Source organism: Triticum aestivum, chromosome 3A (genome assembly GCF_018294505.1).
Source record: "Triticum aestivum cultivar Chinese Spring chromosome 3A, IWGSC CS RefSeq v2.1, whole genome shotgun sequence".
NCBI lineage: Eukaryota > Viridiplantae > Streptophyta > Magnoliopsida > Poales > Poaceae > Triticum > Triticum aestivum.
The window spans coordinates 12674040-12694299 of NC_057800.1; the positions used below are offsets into that span (position 1 = coordinate 12674040).

The 20260-nt window shown below is 42.3% G+C and overlaps 1 protein-coding gene across 1 annotated transcript; it reads left to right on the forward strand.

The window, feature by feature from the left end:
* The first annotated feature begins 17208 nt into the window (after window positions 1–17208).
* LOC123059831 (beta-1,2-xylosyltransferase XYXT1) lies at window positions 17209–19742 on the forward strand. The gene is made up of 4 exons (XM_044482345.1): window positions 17209–17565; window positions 17835–17927; window positions 18034–18156; window positions 18357–19742. Exons 1-4 carry the CDS (start codon window positions 17418–17420, stop codon window positions 19571–19573), a joined length of 1581 nt encoding a protein of 526 aa, XP_044338280.1. The 5' UTR covers window positions 17209–17417; the 3' UTR covers window positions 19574–19742.
* Window positions 19743–20260: the final 518 nt, after the last annotated feature.

The following is a 20260-nucleotide window of genomic DNA, read 5'->3' on the forward strand; positions in this document are numbered from 1 at the left end:
GAAATTATCTATATTTTTAATTAAAAATAAAATAAAAATGGATTAAGGAAAGAAGTTTAACTTACAAAAGTTGCTCTCAGACAACTTCCCCTGAATTTGATGGTCATCCCGTAAACCAGCTTTATGAAAAAAATCAAGTGAGTGGTTGAAATTGATCTTATTCTCTCTCAACAGAAGACTAATACATATTTAATAGCAAGAGATCGCGGATGAACTAGCATGCAAAGAAATTGAAGTTGTGTCTGCTCTCAAACTTTGACCGAAAATTACAGGATGATTAACACACGGCTACAAAGTACCATGCATGGTCAAAATTTTCTCCGCTTTCAATTAAGCTTACATGTTTGCTAGTAAATAAAATGGAGAAAAACCATACACGACATATATGGTAATAAGTTATCCAATTTCCATTATATATGTTGGCTCAAGATGAACTCGTTTCACGATTGAGCTACATATATAAAACGCTCATACTCAGATCATTTTGTTTTGAGTCGATCTTGAGTCGAGCCTAAAGACAAGTCGATCTTCAGGGACTCGCGAGTCTCGAGCTTTTCTTGCAAAACCTAGCCCATCAATTATAGCCCTAAACCCGAGCAACTCTCTATTCGGATGCAGCTGCCCTCCAAGTAAGTTAATGAAAGTGAATCGTGGTTCTTCATTGAAAAGAAAATATAAATGAACGTATACATTGATGTGTAGTTTTGTTATTCCATATCAACAAGAGACGATGCCCTCTATATCTATATTATCACACAAATAGACAAACAAATACACGATAGACAACCACTGAAAAACGATACAAACCAGACAACTGGGATAAAATTAACACACGTACGCCCGCTTGTAGTAATTGATATTGTAGCCGATCGAGATGCTTTATTCGGTGGGTTCCGCGGCCGTTGTGTCGATCCACAACGGGTCACCCCCCGTGCCAGTGGAGACCGCGGAGGCGACCCTGGCGACGGCCACCGCAACCTTGCAGAAAAGCGAGACCTTGCTGATGCTGGATGACAACCCGCTGTCCCACGTCGTTGGCACGCTCTGCGGCGTGCCCACCTCCCATGTCGTCGGCGCGCTCTGCGGCATGCCCACCTCCCATGTCGTCGGCGTTCCCACCGCCCATGTCGCCTGCGCGCTCACTTGAGCGACCTGAGAGCGTTTGTAGCAAGCTTCCATCATGCACGCCACGTGCGTGTATGCAAGCTCTCGGTGACCATCGAGGTAGCTGTAGCACCAGAAGCTGTCGCGGCGGCCGCCTTGCCCTTGCCGGCACAACCCGCAGCTACCATGGGCAGGCGACTCCTTGAGGAGGTCGAACACGCCGTCGTGCTGGACCACGCGCTCGGCCAGGTTGGCGCACTGCGGGTGGAGGCCGATCTGGCGGTGGCCGTCGTGGAACAAGAAGCCGAGCACCTGGTCTCCGCAGGCGCCGCAGAAGCTGCCGAGGCCGGCCAGGGCGCCGCCGGGAGGGCTGTAGCGAAAGTCGAACGTGCAGCCCTTGAAGAAAGCATGCGTGAGCGTCAGGTCCTCCACCTTGAAGGGGACGCAGCAGACGTGAAGATCGAAGTCGCACGGGTCGCACCGGTACCTGCGGTCGTCCTCGCCGTAGTGCCGGCAGCCGTCGCACTGGAACAGCACGCCGCCGGTGGCGTACAGCGTGAGCACGTGCCCTGGGTGGGAGGGGTGGGTTATCCGTAATGGAGGACCCGTAGGGGGCGTCACCATGGTTGTCTTTGGAGCTCCCTCTCTCTCCCGAAGAAACTGGCAAGGCGCTTTGCCTTGCAAAGCTAACAAGAGACCAACATGTATTTGTAGAGTAGCAGGTCAGAATACGTGGTGGCATGACCCTGTCAAATGTCTTCTGCTTCACCCATGAAAGGCCAGCGCTTCTGCCGGTTCCTCAGAAATAAAGTACCTTCACACTATGGGTCGACAACAATAGAAAAAACTTCTGGCTGTCTTAAGACTTTTCTGCTTGCATTTACCGGATCTAGCCTGCTTGTTGATTGGTTCGGAAGCAAGAATGCTAAGGCCCTCCTTTGGTTTGGAGGAATTGTATAGGATATGATTCTTATAGAATTTTTCTAAGTCTTTTGGTTTATAGAAACGGATTTCTATTCCTATATAGGATTGGCATATGTCCTTCACATTTCAAAGAAAAACAAACATGAGCCTAGACTCAATGAAAAAATTTCTATGATGTGAAACAAATGACATTTTTTCCCCTATTCTTACTTATAGTGTTATCTAATTTTCTATAAGTTTCGTATTTCTATGATAATCCTATCTTATGAATCGAAGGAGGCCTAAACTTACGGATGAAACCTACGGATCACTCTTCACCGCACTAATCCTTTTTCCCATCATTTCCAATCAGATAAGGGCGTGTCATCCTGCAAGTTAATTTCGTCTGTAGCTGTGGCATTGTTGATTTTGGAAGGGTCCTGCGTATATGCTTCACAGCTTCACAAGCTTTCTCGATCCTTCTATCGGATATATATGTGCTTGGTCTTTTTGTCCATTTGGATATTTTATTTGCAACAGTGGCAAGTTGAGTACGAGTTGGCATGTTCCGTGCTATACAACTTGCCAACAAACATTTTGATATTTTGATACACCGTTTCTTCATCATTCACGACATTCCCAATGAATATTTATTTGTTGTCAAAATTTGACATGGGAGCAACTACTTGGTCCGTTCCCAGGTTTTTTATTTTATTCGGCACTACTTGGTGCACGTCAACTCCAAAGGCAAAAACTGCATTTGGCACAACAATTTGCCATACGTTGTGGCTGCTCTTACATACTTGTTGTGACTTCCAATTTACCTCGTGTTTCTTCAGTGACCTCTGTTAGTTTAAAGCATCTACAACCGGGTACATCAAATCCGACACTCTACATCATCGCAAACGCGTCCGCAAGCAGTGACCGTTCTCAACTCGTCGTGTGTACCTTGTATCGGGTATCCAAAATTAATACTATGCATGAAAGATGAAAGAAACTCCGTAGCTGATCAAAGACATTCCGGAACATAGAATAGACGACATAAAACAAACCGCATATCCACATAATCTGGACCATATTCGAGTAGGGATGTGCGCATTAATTTGGGCTATATGGAACAACCGAAATGATGTGATTTTTAACAAATAAATTGTCATAAACTTTTTGTAGGTTATATATAGAGCAACTGACTGGATCCGTACGTGGTCTTCACTCAGCCATGCAGAAGCCAAGGAGCATGTGGCTTTTGGGTGCAACCATTGAGAGACGGTAGCGATACTTACAACAAGTTTGGATGCGGTCCAACAATAAGATAGGTGTCCGGTCATCTGGTCCTATTTATGCCGGTTGTGGCGATTTTTGTTTCATTACTGTTCTTTTTGAGACCTTGTACCGAATTACGTACTTGTTGACCTCCCGCTTTAATAATATAGCTGCATGCATCATTCTGATGCAGAGACGAGGGGCAATCTTCTTTTTATAAAAAAAAACACAATCCTGACCAAAAGACAGAGTTTAAACATCATGGTACTAAAAATGCAAATGGGTTCAGGACCGACGGCATGATGTTGGCGCTGCCTTCACCGTGGGTGGTTGTGTACCATGTGGGAGTGGTGTTTGCTTTTGTCCTAAACATTGCCTTGTTGACCAAACGATGTGAAGCATGTCATTCCTTCTAGGCCAGTTAATTTGCGAACCCACACGTGGCAGATGAAGATAAGGTGGTTACAATCCTCATGTACCCTAGTTGGGCATAGAAAAAAAACCAATATTCTCTGCCACTCACCGTGACGATGATGAAGCATATCTTCTATGCTTAACGATCCATGACATAAGCCATGAAAATACCTTGATGTTCAGCTTGCAACAACTCCAAACCCAATTTAAGAGAGGATTGGCAAATATAGGCTGGTATATCAGAGAATAAAAGTGTTTAGCACAATAGAAATCATCACCTCCTAGCCACTTCCACACATTCGATAGTCCCAGGGAATAATCCTGTTTCAACAAAAAATCCTCCAAGCAGTGGAAATTTTTCTCGATACTTGTTTTTGGCGTTTCTGCAGGGCAATCTGGTGCCCCCCCCCCCCCCCACTTCGCTGCCCGACTCAAGGTTTCGTGGGGGGCACAGGGGCCCCCTCTGTTGGCTCATGTGGTGGCTGGCTTCTTCCCAATGCAAAACTTTGTAAAAGTGTTTTTTTCACTGAAACATTATTTTTTGTAAAGTATAAGATCAACAAGAAAACAACAACTGACACTAGGCACTGAATTAACAGATTACCCAGATGAATCAATCAAAAGTTGTAGCAAGCTGATGCAATAATGATATAAAAGTAGCATCATGCACAAAGCAAAAATTATAAATATGTTTGAGACTTACCATGGAGCGCACCCTGAGGTTTGTCGTTGCCGACCGACCTAGTCGTAGACACATGTTTTCCATAGCGGTTTGGAGGAGCTTGACCGAAGCCCGAGTGTAGTTGATGTCGATATTCTCGACATTGGCGAGCACCCCCAAAGTGGTGGCGATGGAGCAGGGGTCCGATGCGGCGCTTCGGGCTGACGGGATGGAGGTCCCTTTTCATGAGATTGCCCTCTATTTTTATGCTCAGCACCATGGTAACCTCAGTGTGGCTAGCGGTCTGGACAAGGCCAAAGGTAGCATATGCGGTTTTTGGTGCGGAGCTCCCTGTCGCGTGACTGCCCTCTGTTTTTGGGCTCGGCACAACATTAACCTTGATGTGGGTCACGGTGCCGACAAGGCCGAAGGTGGGATGCGAGGTATTTTGGGCGGCGATCCTTCCTACGAGAGAACAGTGCTAGGGATGTTACCTTCTTCATGGCTGACTTCCGCAACGTCTGTGTCACCCGTCGTTCCACCCCGGGCTAGGGCGGGAGATTCAGACTCCGCCTTTGAGGGGGCATCCTTTTTCTTCGAGCTTGTAGTTAAGGCATTTTCCTTCGATGCTTCAGCATGTGTCGACGACCATTACCATCTAGCGCTTCCATGGTTTGGGTGACTACTCACACGATGAGGTCTCCCCACGGTTGGCATGAATGTGGATGGTCAAGAACAAACTATCGAAATGGGTTCGGTACGGCGACCTTATTTCGAAGTTCTCCGAACACGTGACACATCGATGTTTTTTTTAATAGGGTCGGTTGCCTCGTCGGAGCACGATCTACGTCCTATAAGGACAGTTGTCGATAGTGATGGTCGGAGCATGGCACACTTGGCGGATACCCGCTTCCGAAGTCCCACGACTCCGGGCTAGTCTAGGACTTATTAGGTCCCTCAAACTCCGGTTCCCAATCTCCTGTTGAGCCAGGCTTATGGAGGGCGTGCAAAAGTCCGGCCGCCGCTTTTTTTCTACTTTGAAAATGGTTGTGAAATAAAAACAATCATGCTTTTAAAAACATTCAAACATTCAAAGAAGTTCACAAAATTGAAAAGATTTGTGAATTAAAAAATCATGAATTTAGGAAAAATAACTAAATTCAATAAAACTTCGCAAATTCCAAAAATCTTTTATGAATTAGAATTTTTTTAAAAGGCAACATCTATGAAAACATTTCGAATTCAACTTAACTTCGGGAAATTACTTTAATAAGTTCAAGGATTTTACAAGGTCCACGAAAATAAAATAAATCATGAATTTAAAAACCTAATTCACGAATAATAAAAATAATAGAAATCAAAAAGCAAAAACGTTTACTTGAATACCAAAAACGTTCAGAAATTTCCAAAAAAATATATTTTTTTTGGAAAAGGTAACTAGTGTGCAAAAAAGTTCATGGACTTGAAAAAAGGTCAAGAAATTGAAAAGAAAAATCCAAGTAATAAGAAAGTGCGTGAAACTTGAAAAACAACTTTTTGGAATTTAAGAGAAGTTCATGTTGTAAAAGTTAACGAATTTTGCATAAAAGTTCACAAATTATGGGGAAAATTGTGAATTTGAGTAAAATTCATGAATTTGGAAAAGCTTCACGTACTTTTAAAAAATCATGAATTTCCAAAAGCTTCAAGAAATATGGAAAACAGTTTCGGGGATCTGAGAAAATTTCAAGAATTTAACAAAAGTTCACGCGTTTGGAAAATGTTTTGTGAACTTGCAAAAAGTCAATTTCACAAAAAGTTCAAGAATTTGTAAAACATATGAATTCCAAAATAAAAAATATCATGAAAAACAAAAAACAAAATAGACAAAATTTTAAAACCCGAACAAAAAACAGATAGAAAAAACACATAAAAGAACCAGCCACAAAAAAATGGTAGATAAACCGCACCAACTATACAGTGCTAAGTGCGCTGGTCCGATCCAATCGGGGTGTGCACACCCCGTAGGATTAGCCTCTATTCTACATAGGAAACACGAAATAGGGTTTGGGGGCGACTATGTCTCACCGATATCAAGATGTAGTGCACGCGTTAAGCAAGTGCGAAAATCGGACTGCTCAAAATCGGCTGATAATTCTAAATAATTTGAGTATATTGTAAAAACCAATTTACATACCAAATTGAGAAATGTTAATTGCACATTTGTATAAAAATGTTTCTAATGTGTATGCAATGTGTATAATGTGTGGTTCAAAATGTAGACATCAAACACATATATTTTAAGAAATTAATCATGTATTTAAAAATATTAAACATGTATAAAAGAATGACCAATCATTTCCAAAAAAGAAGACATCAAGACAAGTAAGCAAAAAATATTAATCATGTATTTAGAAAATATTACACAGGACAAAAACCTTCCTAATGTATGCAGAAAATGTACAAAAGTTAATCATGTATGAAATTAAATATGTTAATCATGTACCCCCTCTGTCCCATAATATAAGATCTTATTACATTCAATATGTGGGTATATTTGATCTAATAATATCTTATATTATGGAATGGAGGGAGTATACAAAGAATGTAAAAAAGTGTATAAAAACAAGTACTAATGTACACAAAAACTGTACAAAGTGTATGCAAAAAATTAGAGATCAATAATATATGTATTTAATAGGTTAATCATGTATTTATAAAAGTTAGGCTGGTACATAAAAATATTTCCAAAGTAGACAAAATATCTACAATGTGTATGCAACAAACAAGACATCAAAAATATATTTTTCAAAAATATTAATCATTTATTTAATATAAGTCAAAAACACCCTTATATTTTGAGTGGGGCAGGGAGTATTTGGATAATCTTAAACATGTGTATAAAAAATGAACATTGTGTATGAAGAAAATTTGACCTAAAATATACGTCATAAATACATTAATCGTATATAAGAGAAAATGTTCAAAGTGTACACACAAAATATTTCATGTATTTGAATAAAATATTAAACGTGTATAAAAAAGTTGACATTCTAGAGAAAAAGAGAGGGAGAAAACCGATGAAAACAAAAAAAAACAAAGAAAAACGAAGAAAATCATTGAAAACCAAAAAAAGAAAGAAAAATAAAAATAAAATAGAACCTGTAAAAAATTAAAAATAAAAGGAAAATTAAAACCCGTGAGAAAAGATAGAAAGCCATATAACAAAGAACAAACCCAAAGAAACCGGTGAAGAAATAAAAAAACCTAGAAAGACAAAACAAAACTAAGAAAACCCGACCATATCAGTGAAAATAAGACTATGAAAACTCACACTGGAAAAAAGTCTGAATAACTGGTCAAAAAAGTAAAAAGGTAGAAAACCATGCTTACTACTACAGGACTGAACCAGGTCGGTCGCGCCAGCCCTGAGGACAGGGGAGCGTACATCTCACTATAAACGCGGCGTAGCATCCATGTCATAAGAGCTCCCCTTTTTTTGGACCCCAAACCCTATTTGGCAATTCAGCTGTCATACGTACACCACTAACCGAGACGGGCCGGCCCACTTAGCAATGTACACGTGGTACCATTTACTAGGGATTTTTTTGTACTCGGTTATTTTGTGTGTGATTTTTTTTTCGTTTTTTTCTCTTTTATTATTATTTTGGTTCTTCATTCTTTCCCCTTTTGTTTTTTCCTTTTAATTTTTCTTAGTTTCCTTTTCAAATTCGCATTTTTAATTCTTTATTTCTTTTTGAAATTCTCTTTTTTCGAATTTTCTTTGTAAACTTATTTAACTTTTTTGAAATTCGCAAATTATAGAAAAAAGCTAGAATTTTTTCCAAAAACATGAACTTTTGACGAATTCCTGAAACTTTTTTCCAAAATTATCTCTTTTCTCTCCAAATCCATGAACTTTTTTCAAATTTATGTACAATTCGTATTCAAGATTTATTTTTCTTTTTCATTTTCTTTTTGCCTTTTTTCTAGATGTTTTTAAAATTTGTGAACTAAGTTTTTCAGATTCATGAACAATTTTCAAAGTCGCAAAACTCTTATTAATTCATCAACATTTTTAAAATCCATGGTCTTTTCCAGATTTGTGATTTTTTTGAATTAGATCATTTTCCTTATGTGTTGGCATTTTTAAAACCTGTCATTTGTTTTATATTCTTGAAATTTTGGGAATGCTCGAAGCTTTTTCAAATTTACAACCTTTAGCAAATCCATTTTTTTTTTAATCCATGAACCTTTTCAATTCCATGAATTTTCTAAATATTTGAACTTTTTAAATTCAGGATTTTTATATTACACGATAAGTTTTTGAAATAGCAAAAACAGGCCGGCGGACTTTTTTTTCCATGGGCTAGTAGCACAACATAGCTGAGAGGGAAAAAACAAGAGCAAGCGAGCGAGTGAACTAGGGAACAAAACGAGCAAGCGAAGTCTAATGTGTCGTGGCCCGCTACTCCATCTACATGGGCGCGCGTTCCCAGACCAGCACTATAGACGCGGTTGTTTGAAAATCATGAACATTTTTTTAATTTATGAATCTTTTGCCAAATTCATGAACTTTTTCAAATCTATGAACTTTTCTCAAATTAGATATTTATTATTTGCATCGTTGATCTCGCTAAATAAACTTTTGATCTTTCTAAATTTATGGCTACTTCAAACTTTCGATATTCATTGTCTTCCTATGAACCTTATCATTGATCAATAAATTGGAGAATGTTTCCTAAAAGATATTATTACTACAAAAATACCGGAACAGGACTTCCGTCTTTTACTAGGAGGTAAGCGATGTGTTTTTTTGGACGATTTGAGACGCATGGAGTTGATTACGAGTTGAAGATTATGATGTCACGACGATGACGACCATGTGTCATGCATGTAAGAGCATGTACAACCCGACCTGGCAAATTCAGCTCCCTAAATGTTCGCAGACAGTAATCGATCATCCTTCGAATGTCCACTTCCACAATCATGTACCTCATATCTGACCCCTCAAATCCATGCTATCCATGCAACATGAGAAACTACGTTGATCAACATACGAAACATAGCAATAGATAGACATAGACCAACATAATTTCCATATGGGCATACAAACATGGTCATCAAGCCAAAAGACGTAATTAATCGTTGGCATACAGACATAGATTCAAACTAAATTAACTAAAAGCTAAAACGAAGATTGACATGGGCGTCAGGAATCACCATTTGCTTGCCGGGTCGTTACCCTTGCGATCAGGTTGTGCTATAGATTTACGAATGAAACTATTGCAAGGAGTAACAAAGCTTTCAAGATTACGAGTCAAGGTAATCTTTTTGGGTTTTCTACTCACAAGACTTGCAACAAAAAGTAAGCTAAAAGAATAAATAAAAACTGAAACAAAAACTCTAAACACAAATACTAGGCACAATGCCTCCTGGCAACAACGCTAAATAAAAGGTTTGATTACTTTAGTGATCCGGAAATGGAGGAGAAATGATTCTTGCCTTTTTTTTTTTCCTCCAAAGGCAACCGTTAGTTATCGTACCCACAAGAGGAAGGTGCCATTTAAGCTAGGGTCTCAAACAAGCTTTTGCTAGAGAATTAAATTACAACTTTTGATCGGATCGTAAATCAAGCTGACACTAAAAACACTTATAATAAAAATAGGTATGGATATGATGACTTATACTTACAACCATATTTTTGTGTCGGGACCATGATGATCTTAATTTATACTTTGGAAGTCATCCATCAAGATGTGTTTGTCACACACCGAAGTATGTGATGTGTCTAAATTACGTCTTGACGGGCACTCGTCCTTCATCAAGAGTAAGTTGTCCAACCGAAGGCCATATCTTGCATAAAGATGCTGGCAGTGAGGGCCCACCCCTCTTTCTTAGATATTTTGTAACATGGGAGATCCAAGTATAAGGCCTCTCAGGAGCCCTCCTAGGGGGTCGGCTCATTCTTTCCACCACGCACACACACACATTCGAAGGAGAGAGCAGATCTAGAGCCCTCTTTTTCCTCCTCTGAAACAGCTCTATGAGCAACGATGTACACCTTGTGTTCATCTTGGTGATATTTGCAGGACTAGGGGTGTTACTTTCATCGGAGGGCCCTGAACCTAGGTACGTCTCTGTGTTTGTCGGTGCTCGTGCCTAATCCCGCACTCGGATGCCGTCCACGCTCATCGGTCCCTAATCCCGCATTGGTCAAACTTTGTGGAACTCGTCACTAGAGTAGTATCCCCGTGTCCATTCCGATCCCAGTTTATACCACGTACGTACACCCACTAGTATTCATGAATGCGTGCGAACCAACCTATGGTTGCATGGTTAGGAGGACAGTGATATCCCCAGCCCATTAGTGTTTAAGTCTTGGTGCTCGCATTTATCCTGGATTTATTTTAGAATTTTCGGCGATGCGCATTCAGCGAGAGGAGACGTTCCCGTCGACTACGAGGCGCCTGCGATGACTTCGTAAAATCGCAAGATGATATGCCGGCTCAGTCTCTCCGAGATGCTCATTGGAGATATGGTGTGCGTGTGTGTGTTCATAGGGATGGGTGTGTCTGCATGTATATGAGCGCTTACTTCTATACTGTGTTAAAAAAAGCATCCTACATATATGTACCTTCTTAGTACTATGATTAATTCTGATGTGCACTACAATTCATTGATGTACGTGATGTATGTAGCTAGCCCCGGTTAATGTTCCAATTCACGTGCTGCCTTTCTGTAGCGTCGAGAGCTTGGATATAGCCACGTAAGGCAACTCCAACGCGTGCGTCAAAACGCTTGCAAATGTTCAGACCTTGTTGTCTGGACACGTTGGATCAACGTTGATCCAACGTTGTGTATTAAACGTCCACGGCATGCTCTGGACGTCCAAAGTCTCATAAACGGAAAGAAAGCTAGGAAAAGTTTGGGGCATCAAAACCTCTGTCACCTAGGCCTTTGACACACACAACCTACACAAAACCCTCATCCGAAATCTCAATTTTCTCTCCCCGTTTCACCCTCTTGCACTGTATCCTCGTAGTACAAGATCGACGCAACCGTTGTACCACCCACTCCGCGGCCAGGCCTTGTCATCGGGTAATGGTTGAGAATTTTATCAAAATGCATCAACAGATTTGCCATCGAGCAACTCATGACCAAATTCAGAATGATCTAGTTGAGCATTTGTAATAAGTTAATTTAAATTTGAACTAATTTATTGAAACTTCGTATTTGAATTGTTGTTGCAATGGAATATTTGCAAAACATGATTATGGACAGATGATGATATTTATCTTTAATTATTTTGCATGCTCCAGACATAGGAAAGAAATATGGACGAATATTTGGTGCACCGGGTTGAATGACTGCCCCTATCGGCTGTACCTGTCCGCTCATGTTTAGTGTGTCCAATTTAATGCACGCAGTTTTAGTTACGCTAACGAGCAGGACAAATGATTCATGACACCTAAAAACGGCCGGCCAACAAGTTCGCAAGTCCACGCAAAAAGAAACAAGCTCGCAAGCCAATTACAAAATGATCCATTCATTCTTCATTCATTCACTCCCTGACGCATGTTACCAACAAGTTCCATAACTATTAAGGCCTTGTTAGTGCTAATAGTATACTTGTAGAATGTATTATATAGTTTGTGTTATGTGGTCGCTAGCTAACGTATTACACGAGTACTTAGCTTTAGCATGTGCATGGTTTATATGTGTGTGCCTTCTAGCAAACAAATATATAGCTAACATACCTCTTTTTCCTTTTGATACGACCCGTTGTAATATAAATACCAAGGTCGTTGATGTTTCGGCTGAAGCCTGTGTTCTCCGGAAAAACGTTGCAGATACAGTGGAGCACCTTCGGCCAAGTTCTACGGCTGTACACACTGATGTGTTGGAGAGCATGTGCATATGCAAAAAGGAGAGACATGCTAAATTTGAGATGCCATCTGCTTATGGATTAGACGTGCATGCTTCAAGAGGAAATCTAGGAAAAAAATACTTCAATTATTTTAGCAAGACACGTTCAGGAGGAGGCATCAAGGAGTCCACAACTCATCTTGAGTATTTCCTTAGGATTTACTACGTGAAGATGAAAACAAGAAGATTATTGTTTCTTTTCCTGCCGCCGGGCAAGGAAACTATCAACGTAAGGAGCCAGTTTATCTGCGAGTTATTTAGTTTGAAGGATGTTGGCTGGGGTCCACCAACAGAAAAATAAATCAAGCCGTCGCATGCATGCACGAGAGCTATATACCAAGTCGGTTTAGATACGCCTAGGTGTTACGTTTACGTGAGGGCTTGCCTAACAAGTTAGGTAGGGTGTGCGGCTGCAATATAAAGCCAATGGATTGTATTTTGTGAGGTTAGGTTATATTTTGATAATAAACACGATGTGTTTTTAGGGTAGACACCCGCATCGAATTTTAGGGGAAGCTGTCTAAAAATCCCTAAGTTTTGGAGGAAACTTTAGAAAACCTCTTTGTTGCGATTTCTCTTCGTGGAAATTGTTTTGCGCGTGAGTGCCGTCGTCGAGATTGGTTTTCTCGTGCTGAACTGTAAGGTTCAATCCCTCTATTTCGCGTAAATCGTGTGCGCAGGCGGGAGGTTACTACTGCTGAAGGTGGAGTGTCGTGAAAGGTCGGGCCGCAACAACGGATCGGATCTCGCCACGAGGTTCGGTCCACATTACCTTTTTAAGACAGCCATATATATCTCTATGTGATACTAAATCCCATTTTTAATCCGACATAATGAACTAATCGATAGAAATATAGTAATGCTAACTGGTGAATGTTTATTGGGAAGAAGCTCCCAGCGAACGCCCTCGCAGCCGTTGGATCGAGATCAAACGCTGGCCTTTATTTTTGAAAAAAAAATGCTTTCTCTATGAAGGAATTGCCATGCTAGTCCAAAGAAATTGCCACCCCTATAACTAAAATTACGATGAATATGGTTTGCAAATACTATCCCCCAGCGAACGTTTGCCGGTGGACTTACGTAGCTATAAATATTAGTAAAGCAGTTTCCTTTTGATTTGTCTTTCGTTTGGAACTTAAGTAGCTATAGCAGCTCAAATTTTACATACATAATACATGTATAGTAATTCAAATATTAATTCATTTGGTGTCGGTCCGCACCCCAGCATGGAGGTGTGGTATGCATCTTATATGTGTCCACTTAAGCTACCTGCACAGACGTGGACGTTGCATGATGTTTAGCAGGTTGGGTCGCTCACATGGATCAACTACTACAACCGCTTGCCAACCCACACACCTTTGAAAAGCTGATAATGATTGAACGGTTGATTTTTATTTAGCTATAGTAAAGTACTCCAGGAGGAGTACGTTCTACTTACTTCCAGAATAATCCGTGCAACATGCGCACGAAGGAACCTAGCTGGTGCAACTATGCCCCGTCAACCTAATAACTAAGGCGTGGATCTGCCCATTTTAGGACCCAACACATGCGTGTACAATTTATATTCTGAAACAAAAATAATACATATCATTGCAGTCAACTACTGTTCTTACGTCATTGAAAAAAAAACTTTTGTCCTTACGGTATATAAGTACTACCTACGTCGTAAAATACAAGGTATGTTTTTTTTTTCTGTAATCAACCCTATCTATATTTGATCAAATTTATAGGGGGAAACAGCAGGATTTATGATAACAAATAATGAATAAATATAAAAATACATTTCGTGATGAATATATGGTTGTGATCTCTTATTGGAGACAGTTATACTTTTCCCTAGCTTGATCATAGGAAATATTGATATTTTTCCTTTATAATATCATTGAACAAAGTGGTTTTCTTCAAACCATGCATGACAGTTGCATTCAAATTTTTTTTTTGACGTAAGAGTTGCATTCAATTAATACAGAAGGAAGAGAGGAGAACAAAGCCTTCAGGTATAGAACCTATACAGAGTGATTAATATTTAATTCGTGTGGGACTAACGGTAACTAAATTTCTTGTATATTCTCCCTTAAAAACCAGTAACCTAGATACTAAGTTGGTAATCAACAGGTCTCGATTGATAACTGTAACCAAGCAATGGATTAGCAGCCCACGTTACGTTTCCGCTGGCTGTTGGCGCTGACCGTTCAACACGTACATATGCGCCCCACGTCGGCGCTCCTTTGCACATGCACATATACTCCTACTCTACATGCATGCATGTTCTACCAACCTAAGTATAGTACGTTCTACGCGTTGAGTATAAACCTTGCTAGGCTTATTATACGTGTATATTCTCGACCTGTAATTCCAAGATTAGTTTAATTACGCCTAGATGTGATTTATTCTACGCCCTAGGTTGGTCGAAGATGATTGCAACTAGTACCCGTACTTCTCGTTGGAAAAGTCCCAAGTGGAAGATCATGTGAGTACGCCATCGCTATCTCGTTTACGTCTCCTGCCTGCCTACTACTCCCATCCGTTCTCAAATATAAGTCTTCCTAGAGATTTCAACAAGTGACTACATATAAAGCAAAATAAGTAAATCTACGCTTTAAAATATGTCTACATACATTCATATATTGTACACCCTTCGTTTTTAAATATAAGTCTTTCTAGAGATTCCACTAAGGACTACATCGGAGCAAAATGAGTGAATCTATACTCTAAGTTGTGTCTATATACATCCGTATGTAGTCCTCATTGAAATCTCTAAAAAGACTTATATTTAGAAACAAAGGGAGTAGTTCATTTGAAATATCTAGAAAAAATTATATTTAGGAACGGATGGAGTAGCTAGCTAGCAGCCATTCATGCACGGCAGGGTTCCATCCAAAACCGCCGGGTGGCTTGGCTTGGCTTGTGATGGATGTGACCACAAGCTTGTCACATGCCATGCTGCTTTCAGCAAACCAAGCAGAACCCTACGTGTCCGATTATATTAATTAAATTTTCGCTCATCGATGGATCACAACTCACAACCGACAGTGCATAATACAACTCGGTCAACATCGATCATTGTAAAGAAAGTCAAAAGCAGCATTTGAAAATCTTAGAAAACTTCTTCTTTTTCAGTACGTGTAGATGTGAACTAGTATGTGCTAAAAGATTCATGAATTCATGCAGATTCCAGAAATTAGAATCTGATTAGCTGAGTGCATGTGCAAAACGAGAGCTAGCATGTGAGGTAAGGTAAGGTAGGAGAGAAAGTTTGGATTCCCCATCCAAACCTCTTCATTGGCCACAAATATGTGCATACATACGGAGGGGAGTATCAGTAAACACGCGCGACTGAGACTACATAGACCGAAAATTTGCATCAATATGTCCAAGAACTGGTGTGCAGGGCAATTCTTTGCAGTAGGTGCTCATGGCTCACTGTCCATGATCAATGGGAAATCGGCGACGTTGCATCGGGCGTCCATCTTACTTGAAAACGTTTCTGTCATGTACTGAATGATGGTGTTTTCCTGTCACAGAAATACAACTTATGAAAAACAATCTGTTTTGAAGAAAATAATACTAAAAGATATGTATGGCTGCTCCAGTAAACCACCAAAAACAGGCAAGAGATAAATGTTTATAAAACTACATGTGTGCCAAGTTTTTCTACGTGAGTAAAATCAATCAAATATGTATACCTTTTCAACATGTAATTTTAAAAATGTGCGTAACACTGCAGTATGTAAATATCTAAAAACAAGTGGACATCAACGGCGGGTACTTGAGTTTAGGGATTAGGTACTTGTGCGTTTTCAGAAATTCTCAAAATGTTCACGGAGGTGACCATTTTCAAACACGAGCACCTGCAAAATTGATGCAAAATATGATCAAAATAAAATTAATCTACTGGACTGAAAATGCTACTAGGCCATAACTAATATGCATGGGGACAGGCACTTTTGCAGCAGGAGGTCACTTCTCATGGGCAAAGGGAAATAAATGGCATGACCTCAGAGTCTTGCTTGGAAAGCCAAGTCTAGAACCGTCTTTTTCATGAGTGATAATGATATTTTTCTGGAAAATGCGCCGACCAATCTGTCGGTGTGCTATCGACCAGCCTGGTATTATTTGAAGAAAAAAAGGTGGCCAAATTTCTCAGTGTTATGTACTACATGAAAAGAAACAAATCTCGATTTTTTTAGCCAAATTTTGTCAAATTAGAAGGTGTGAAATCAAGTTAGGCTCAAAACAAGATTTTGATATCCGAGGCCGCCGATGACATAAATTGCCCTGATTGTTTTTTTACGGGGCACAATATATCAAAATATAGATAAATGCACCTACAGATGGTACAAAAAGAATGAAATGGAGGAAGAAAGAAAAGGAAGTATGTGCCCGCAAGAAACGCATATTGTAATGCTTTGCAAGTTATGAATTAGGCAGGGGGTGGGCCCTGGATGGCATACCCTGACAACTCATGACTGAAACATCCAAATTCTTCCAATCAGATATTCCACGGGTTTGACCACCTCACGTTCACATAATCATATTCAATCAATCAATCAATCAGTTCCTTAGGGATGATTGGAACATGACCTCGTTTTTCTTCCACCCCCTCTCCTATGCCACCCCCATGCCCCACTCAATCATGAGCCAAACCGCTCCCATAATGCCTAGCCAAAACAGTTTGATCTGGAAGAACTTTCTGCCAACTTCTGATTATTTAACTGTACTACTTGTTATTACTTCTTACAGACTCGTATTCAAACATTGGTTGCAGTTATACAACTCAGAGCATATATACTCGAATGAAAGCACAGCTAATATATGTACTGCACTGCATAATTAATGAATCAATTTGCAGACGTAGCAATCAGGAGGAGGAGGAGGAGAAGGGAGAGTTGCTTGGGCAATTTGGCGAGGTCTTCTTCCCTTCCCCTGACGTGGGCGGCCATAAAGTCCATTATATTCCTCACAAAGGCAGAGAGAGCGAACTGGTCCGTGTGGAGGTGTTCTTGGAAGGTTCTCCCGCGTCAGGGAGTAGTTGGCGCCATCGCCCTTACCTTCTTTAGCTAGCTAGCTAAGCTAGGACAACCGCCCACGCGCATACACACACGAGAAAGAGAAAGGATTCACTCGCGGGAGGAGGAAGAGATAGGGGGAGAGAGATCGACCGATGGGGGACGACCATGGCGCCAAGCTGGTGAAGAGCCTGCGGGGCGCCGCGCACAAGTACGTCGGCGTCGGCTTCTTCCTCGGCTTCTTCCTCGTCCTCCTCACCTACTTCACCCTCTCCGAGCAGTTCGCCATCGCCGCGCCCAACGGTGCGTCTCGTCCGTTCTCTCCGAGCAGTCCCTTCTTTATCGGGGCAAGCAAGCATATGTGATTCGCCTCAAAAGCTGCGATTTGGTTAGGCCCAAAGAATTGTTGTGTTAGTATTGTAGTCCTTTATTTGAACAACTTTTGAACGCAAGACTTGGTCAGTATGGACATGTTCTTCCATGTTCTTGGTTATCTCAATTTAAGGACATAGTCAGAGCACCAGTCACCAACCTGAAACTGAAACTGATGAGAATTTGGCTACAAATTGCAGCTATCCGAAGGACCTCGGCGGCGCACCCGACGCCGACCGCCCCGGCCGTGGCAGAGAAGACGGTGCAGAAGCAGCAACAGCTCCCCGTCATAAGTAAGTAAACCAGGTGCCCGAGCTCCTGATCAACGAAATTCAACCGGAAATTCTTGTTCTTCTGAGTTCTGACCATGTATGTGTTGTCTTGTGTTGCATGGAACAGAGGAGGAAGCACCTCTGCCAGAGCATGAGCAAGTACAAGAGAAGCCACCGCCTGTCGACGAGGAGCCCCACAGGGAAACAGAGGAGCCCAACTCAGAAACAGAGGAGGACCCCAAGCCCAGCGGTACGTAGCTGCTAACCTCTTCCAAATACATCCATGTCAAGAGAAAAGTCGACAAGTTTCGATTGGAACTCCGGCCAATCAATCCAAAGAAAGAACTTTTTCTTTTTCGGGGACCAAAGAAAGAACTTTGCTCCGTCAGAATTCCACTAAACCTGAACTGAAAGAAAAAAAATGCTCAAGTTTGATGCCTATCCATGCAGATGACGCTACCAAGATCGTGACGACGGCGGAGGAGAGCGCGCCGGCGAAGAAGCCGGCGTGCGACATCCAGGGCCCCTGGGCGTCCGACGTCTGCGACCTCGCCGGCGGCAGCGGCGGCGTGCGCATCCACGGCTCCACCCACACGGTGCTCGTCCCGCCCACCATCGAGTCCGGCGGCAGCAACCCCAACCCGCAGGAGTGGCGCGTGCTGCCCTACTCCCGGAAGCACATGTCCGGCATCAAGGAGATCACCGTGCGCGAGCTGCCCTCGGCCGCCGACGCGCCCCGCTGCGCCGTCACCTCGCAGGTCCCCGCGCTCGTCTTCGCCATGGGCGGCCTCACGGGCAACTACTGGCACGACTTCAGCGACGTCATGATCCCGCTCTACCTCCAGGCCTCCCGCTTCGACGGCGAGGTGCAGCTCGTGGTCACCAACATCCAGCCCTGGTACGCCGGCAAGTACCGCCACATCATCGCGCGCCTGTCGAGGTACGACGTGGTGGACATGGACAAGGACGACCAGGTGCGCTGCTTCCCGTCCGCCGTCGTCGGCATCCGCATGCACAAGGAGTTCAGCATCGACCCGGAAAAGGAGCCCACGGGCCACTCCATGCCGGAGTTCACCAAGTTCCTCCGCAACGTCTTCGCGCTCCCGCGCGCCGCGCCCATGCGGGTCACCGCCAGACTTATAAGCGACAAGAAGCCGAGGATGATGATCATCTCGCGGCGCCACCCGAGGAAGCTGGTGAACATCGCGGAGGTGGTGGCGCTCGCCAAGCGGATCGGGTTCGAGGTGGTGATTGGGGACCCGCCGTTCAACGTGGACGTGGGCGACTTCGCGCGCGAGGTGAACGCCGCCGACGTGCTCATGGGGGTGCACGGCGCCGGCCTCACCAACTCGCTCTTCCTGCCGACTGGGGCCGTGTTCATCCAGGTGAACCCCTTCGGCAAGATGGAGCACATCGGGGAGGTGGACTTCGGGACGCCGGCGGTGGACATGGGGCTCAAGTACATGGCCTACTCGTGCGGCATGGAGGAGAGCACGCTGGTGGACACGCTGGGGCGCGACCACCCGGCCGTCAAGGACCCGGAGTCGATCCACCGCAGCGGGTGGAGCAAGGTGGCGGAGTACTACCTCGGCAAGCAGGACGTGAAGCTCGACCTCCAGCGGTTCGAGCCCGTGCTCATCAAGGCCATGGCCATGCTCAGAGAGTAGCCGCTCCCTCCGATCCAGCTTGCAGCCCACACACATTGTGGTAGAGCTGATACGCACTAGCATAGAGCAGTTCCATTTCTTCTAATTTATTCCTATTAATTTACATATTTTTGTGGATGAACTGATCAAAAGGTTTATACAGCAAGTATATATGTGTTCCACTGATCCATCGAGAGAGCAACACGAATCATTGATTATAGTGGCATCATCAACAATCTCTCCTAGTAATAAAAAGAAAGAAATTTTAAGACAGTCCAAAGTAACATGAACAGTTCTCTTTCCCGTATAAAAACTGATTTATATGGAGTTGGGCCAGAAAATGTTCCAACAGGTCCCGTAAACGCTAATTATGTGGAAAACGTTATACGGCGAACGTTTGCTTGGAGCGACTTCCCAGTGCACACCCAAACTTGCCGTTTTATTGCCAAAGTAACATGAATGCTGCAATGTAATATTTGATATGTGGATACAGACAAGCAATATGTTTGTGCAGGGAACAAAAATATATACAATTTTGATTCAAATCTTCAAACATAAATTATAGTGCAGTATCTAGTTGTACAGTTGTTTTTTTGTTGTATCTACTTGCACAACTACATAGTTTGAAGTAAGCAGAAAGTTCTTTCAGATCAAATTTTCTTTGCACTGCATATTAAACTAATTACATTAATACTGGGTCATGCCCTG